Source organism: Nansenia antarctica (genome assembly GCF_963989245.1).
Source record: "Nansenia antarctica genome assembly, chromosome: 13".
NCBI classification, from domain to species: Eukaryota; Metazoa; Chordata; class Actinopteri; order Argentiniformes; family Microstomatidae; genus Nansenia; species Nansenia antarctica.
Genome location: NC_137683.1, coordinates 18,619,935 through 18,624,934, shown reverse-complemented (window position 1 = coordinate 18,624,934; position 5,000 = coordinate 18,619,935). Strand labels below are relative to the sequence as shown.

The 5,000-nt window shown below is 50.0% G+C and overlaps 1 protein-coding gene across 1 annotated transcript in view; it reads left to right on the top strand.

Moving 5' to 3' along the window:
* The window catches only part of LOC308169366 (protein phosphatase methylesterase 1-like), a gene marked incomplete at both ends in the record, with an annotated part of 8,889 nt that overhangs the window by 672 nt on the left and 3,217 nt on the right, over window positions 1-5,000 (top strand). The window contains 9 exons of the mRNA XM_080544048.1: window positions 1-126; window positions 532-589; window positions 1,112-1,163; window positions 1,643-1,801; window positions 3,206-3,292; window positions 3,550-3,636; window positions 3,887-4,010; window positions 4,224-4,344; window positions 4,711-4,755. The exon at window positions 1-126 is cut by the window's left edge and continues 67 nt beyond it. Coding sequence (XP_080400174.1) covers window positions 1-126; window positions 532-589; window positions 1,112-1,163; window positions 1,643-1,801; window positions 3,206-3,292; window positions 3,550-3,636; window positions 3,887-4,010; window positions 4,224-4,344; window positions 4,711-4,755 — 859 coding nt within the window. The remainder of the gene's footprint in view (window positions 127-531; window positions 590-1,111; window positions 1,164-1,642; window positions 1,802-3,205; window positions 3,293-3,549; window positions 3,637-3,886; window positions 4,011-4,223; window positions 4,345-4,710; window positions 4,756-5,000) is intronic.

Here is a 5,000-nt window from a genome sequence, read left to right as displayed (position 1 = left end):
GTGTGTGTGGTGGGGCCGGGGGGGGCCAGGGACGTGTTCAGGGTCTACCACGCCGGCTCACATGGCCCCCTGCTGGTCATGCTGCACGGGGGAGGACACTCTGCACTGTCCTGGGCCCTGTGCACTGTGGGTACTAAACACTACGCACTACACTACACACTACACTATGCACTACACACTACTGTACTACACTACACACTGCACATTATACTACACCCTACACACTACGTGCTACGCACTACACTACGCACTACACACTACACATTACACACTGCACACTACACACTACATGCTACGCGCTACGCACTACATGCTACACTACACACTACACACTGCATGCTACACACGACATAATATAGTACTGCACACTACCTTACTACACACTACTGTACTGTACTACTGTTTTACATTACTACGCTACACACACTCACTGTTGTTTTGTTGATGCTGTGTTATTGTTGTTGTTGTTGTTGTTGTTGTTTTATTGTTGATGTTGTTATTTTTGTTATTGTTGTTGTTGTGTGTCTCCAGACAGCCATAACCAGTAGAGCGACCTGCCGGGTCCTAGCCATGGACCTCAGGGGTCACGGTGAGTTCAAAGGTTAACATCCATACGCCGTTTAGCACACACTTCTCTCCAAGGCCGTTGACAGACAGACAGAGGGTGATGTTGACAGACAGACAGTACAGAGGGTGATGTTGACAGACAGACAGTACAGAGGGTGATGTTGACAGACAGACAGACAGAGGACCAAACCGCAGACCATGTTATCCTGGATTGCCCGGTGTACCACCCACCCAACGGGATGCATGGTCTGTCGGTATTAGATGACGAGACGATGACGTGGCTTCTGGAGGGGTGTCCAGAAATATAGCCCGGGTGAGCCCCTCAACCAGGTCTCGGGGTGGTAAAAGGGTAGCCCCTCGGCCCTGAGCCTGGTGGAGTGGAGAGGAAAAACAACTACCCATACGCCGAAGAAGAAGAAGTTCTGTTAAGAGCTGAAATTAGAGTATCAAACCTGAGGCTTCGGAACATCTTTTTTTTACTCCTTCTTTCTTCCTCCCCCCCTGTCTTTCTCTCACCCGCGCCCCCATCTGTCCTCTTCCTCAGGTGCCACCCAGGTGCATCAGGCTGATGATCTCTCCACTCAGACCATGTCCAGGTAGGAAGACACACCTGTCCCTCCCCACACCCCAGTGTCTCCCCGCTCCTCTCCTCACCTGTCCTTTTCACCTGTCCTCTCCCCCTCACCTGTCTCCTCCTCCTCACCTCCCCCCTCCCCCTCTCCTCACCTGTCCCCTAGCCTGTCCCCTCTCCTCCCCCTCCCCCTCTCCTCCCTCTCACCTGTCCCCTAGCCTGTCCCCTCTCCTCCCCCTCCCCCTCTCCTCCCTCTCACCTGTCCCCTAGCCTGTCCCCTCTCCTCCCCCTCCCCCTCTCCTCCCTCTCACCTGTCCCCTAGCCTGTCCCCTCTCCTCCCCCCTCCCGCTCTCCTCCCTCTCACCTGTCCCCTCCCCCTCCCCCTCCCCCCCCCACTCCCCCTCTCCTCCCCCGTCACCTCACTGTCTCTCTGCCAAATCAAGTCATAATTGCATCAAGACAACGCCACTTGACTCACCTGTCCCTTGTGTCCCCGCCCCCCAGAGATGTAGCCAATGTCGTGGAGGCTTGCTATGGGGAGACTCCGCCCCCTATCGTCCTGGTTGGTCATGGCGTGGGCGGGGCCATCGCAGTTCACACAGCCAGTAACATGCTGCTGCCCTCTACTGTCGGACTGGTGACCATAGACGTGGTGGAAGGTGTGTGTGTGTGTGTGTGTGTGCGTGTGCGCGTGTGTGCGCGTGTGTGTATGTGTGTGTGTGTGTGTGAGAGAGAGAGAGAGAGAGAGAGAGAGATGTGCGTCACTGCTGCGTTGATTGGCGGACGCGGTTCAGCTGTGCGAGCGGATAGTAACAGGCTCCGATCACTCTGCCTAGGCCGCAGGGGTGTCCAAACTACGGCCCGCGGGCCAACTGCGGCCCATGGTCCGTTTTTAATTGGCCCAAAACAAATTCTAAAAATATAATTATTCTGTCATTTCTAACTGCAATTGCGGCATTGCGCCGACGTGGTGGCGGGGGCGCTGTTTCGCAAATAAGTTAGCTTTCGTTTTCGCTAGCGAAATAGCTGATAGTTGATGTTGACTGCTCAAGGAGAATACATATTTGAAAGTACAGAATGCCTGAGAGCCTTATATTGCATTATATTACATTATATTTTGAATGGTCATCTGGTGCCTGAATATTGTGTTTTCCTTTACATAAATAATGAAATTTCCACCATAAATTGATGCAGAAAGGGCACAAATTGGTGCATATCAATTCACCAGAATGCAAGAAATTAAGTGTTTGATGTTTAAGGACCCCCAGACAGCCCTGCTTCATGGGTCCCCCCCGATGTCAAACACCACTGGTACCACCTCCGCCTCATTTTGAGCCAGGAAAAACCCTGTACACTCATCATCCACCAAGAAGCCCTCTGTGCCAAGGCAGTCCAGCTTAATGATGTGATGAACACAGTTGTGAAAACTATCAACATAATTAGAGCATGAGGGCTCTACCACAGAGAATATTTCAAGTGTTCCTATCTGATGTTGATGCTGAATATGGGGACGAGCTCTATCACTCTGACTAAGAAGCAATCTGAGGCTGCTGTTTTGAGAATGAGCCGTCTTTATAAAAAAAAGAAAAAAACATTTAATGGAAAGTTATGATATGGGCTGTTTTTCTTTAAGCATATTCAGGTATCAAGCATACTTTACCTACATTTGATTAACTTTAATACATTAGAGGCGATACCTCACCTCTAGTGAGTGGCCCAGCCTTGAGTATATTTTTCTGTATGTGGCCCTCTGTGAAAAAAGTTTGGACACCCCTGGCCTAGGGGCTCGGGGTGCTGTCCTTGGTGCTGCCTCCCCGGCTCAGGGGTGGTGGTGAGAGGGATGCCACAGCGTGTGTGCGTCTGCGTGTGTGGGTCTGCGTGTGTGTGTGTGTGTGTGTGTGTGTGTGTGTGTGTGTGTGTGTGTGTGCGTGTGCATGTGTGCACGTGTGTGTGTGTGTGTGTGTGTGTGTGTGTGTGTGTGTGCGTGCGTGTGCGTGCGTGCGTGTGCGTGTGCGCACGTGTGCGTGTGTGCTATAATGACCTGTCTCTCTGTCTGTCTCTAGGCAGTGCCACGGATGTCTTACGCAGCATTCAGAGCTTCTCCAAAGGGAGACCCAAGTCCTTCAGGTCCATAGAGCACGCTATAGAGTGGAGGTGAGCGTTCAGCATCACAACACTCTGCAACACTCTGCAACGTTCTGCAACGTTCACCACAACTGTGTGAAAACACTGTTCTGGCAGTGTTCAGACCTGAACCATACTGAACCGGATTATTTGGAAAGGTGTGAAAACACAACGACTATTCTGGTTAGGACTATTCTTGTTCTGACTATACATCTACTCTGGTTAGGACTATTCTCTAACTATCTATCTAATTCTCAAACTATTCTCTTCCCTGTGTTTTTTCTCAGTGTGAAGAGCGGTCGGATAGGGAACCTGGACTCTGCCAGGGTGTCCGTGGTTGGCCAGGTCCAAAGATGCGCTGACCTTCCTCAGGGGTACTCTGTCATGCTGTTACATGTCTGTTTGACCATTCGCTTCTCTGCTCATAGCTGTACTCTTGTCAATATGACAGGAACTAGATTGGCTGACTGAACAGTGTTGTTGTTGTTTTTAATGTTGCTGTTATTTTTTTGGGTGGTGGTGTTGTTGTTGTTGTTGTTGGTGGTGGTGGTGGTGGTGTTGTTGTTGTTGTTAGTGGTGGTGTTGTTGGTGTTGTTGTTGTCATTGATGTTTTTGTTGTTGTAGAATGGAGAATGCTGAATCGTCGGAGCAGGTTGGTCCTGTCAGTGATGTCGTTGCCGAGGGTAACGAAGACTCCCACGACCAGAACGATAAAGAGAGGTCAGAGGTCAGCCTTATTGAGCCAGAGGTAAGGGACCATGGTCCTCGACACACACACACACACACACACACACACACACAGACACAAACCTACATGCATAAACAAAGGGTGTGTAGCTATGTTGTAACTGTACTGTGTGTGTGTATGTGTGTATGTATGTGTGTGTGTGTGTGTGTGTGTGTGTGTGTGTGTGTGTGTGTGTGTGTGTGTGCGTGCGTGCGTGCGTGTGTGTGTGTTCAGCAGGGGGTGTACAGCTGGCGTATCGACCTGTCTAAGGCAGAGAAGTATTGGGACGGCTGGTTCAGAGGAATCTCCAACCTCTTCCTGGGCTGCAACCTGCCAAAGCTCCTCCTGCTGGGTGGTATGTGTCACTACAACAACAACAATTTTACAACAGGGGGGTATTCCATCAACGTCGCTAATGGAAAATCCAGGCTTATTCTGATCAGTCTCGCAAGACTTATCAAAGAAATTCAGGTTTATTTTGATGAATAGTTATTTTAAAAAGCCTGCATTTTCCTTTAGCGACGTTGATGGAATACCCCCCAGCTTTGTCAAATAATAATTTTGGGTGGATTTGTATTCTAGTTTGGCTTCTTGTAAAATAGGCTAAAAACGATGTTGCAATCTTAGATTTACAAAAAAAAGGGACAAGTTGGTGAGTAGGCCATAGTTATCATAGTTACCCAAATGAAGGACGGTATGTTCTCCCTGCGCTTGTCTCCAGGTGTTGATCGTCTGGACAGGGACCTGACTATAGGTCAGATGCAAGGTAGGCGTGGTCTGCTCTACCACATCACACAACAGGTCTGCTCTATCACATCGCACAACAGGCCTGCTCCATCACATCACACAACAGGTCTGCTCTCTCACATCACACAACAGGTCTGCTCTCTCACATCACACAACAGGCCTGCTCCATCACATCACACAACAGGCCTGCTCTATCACATCACACAACAGGTCTGCTCCATCACATCACACAACAGGCCTGCTCTATCACATCACACAACAGGT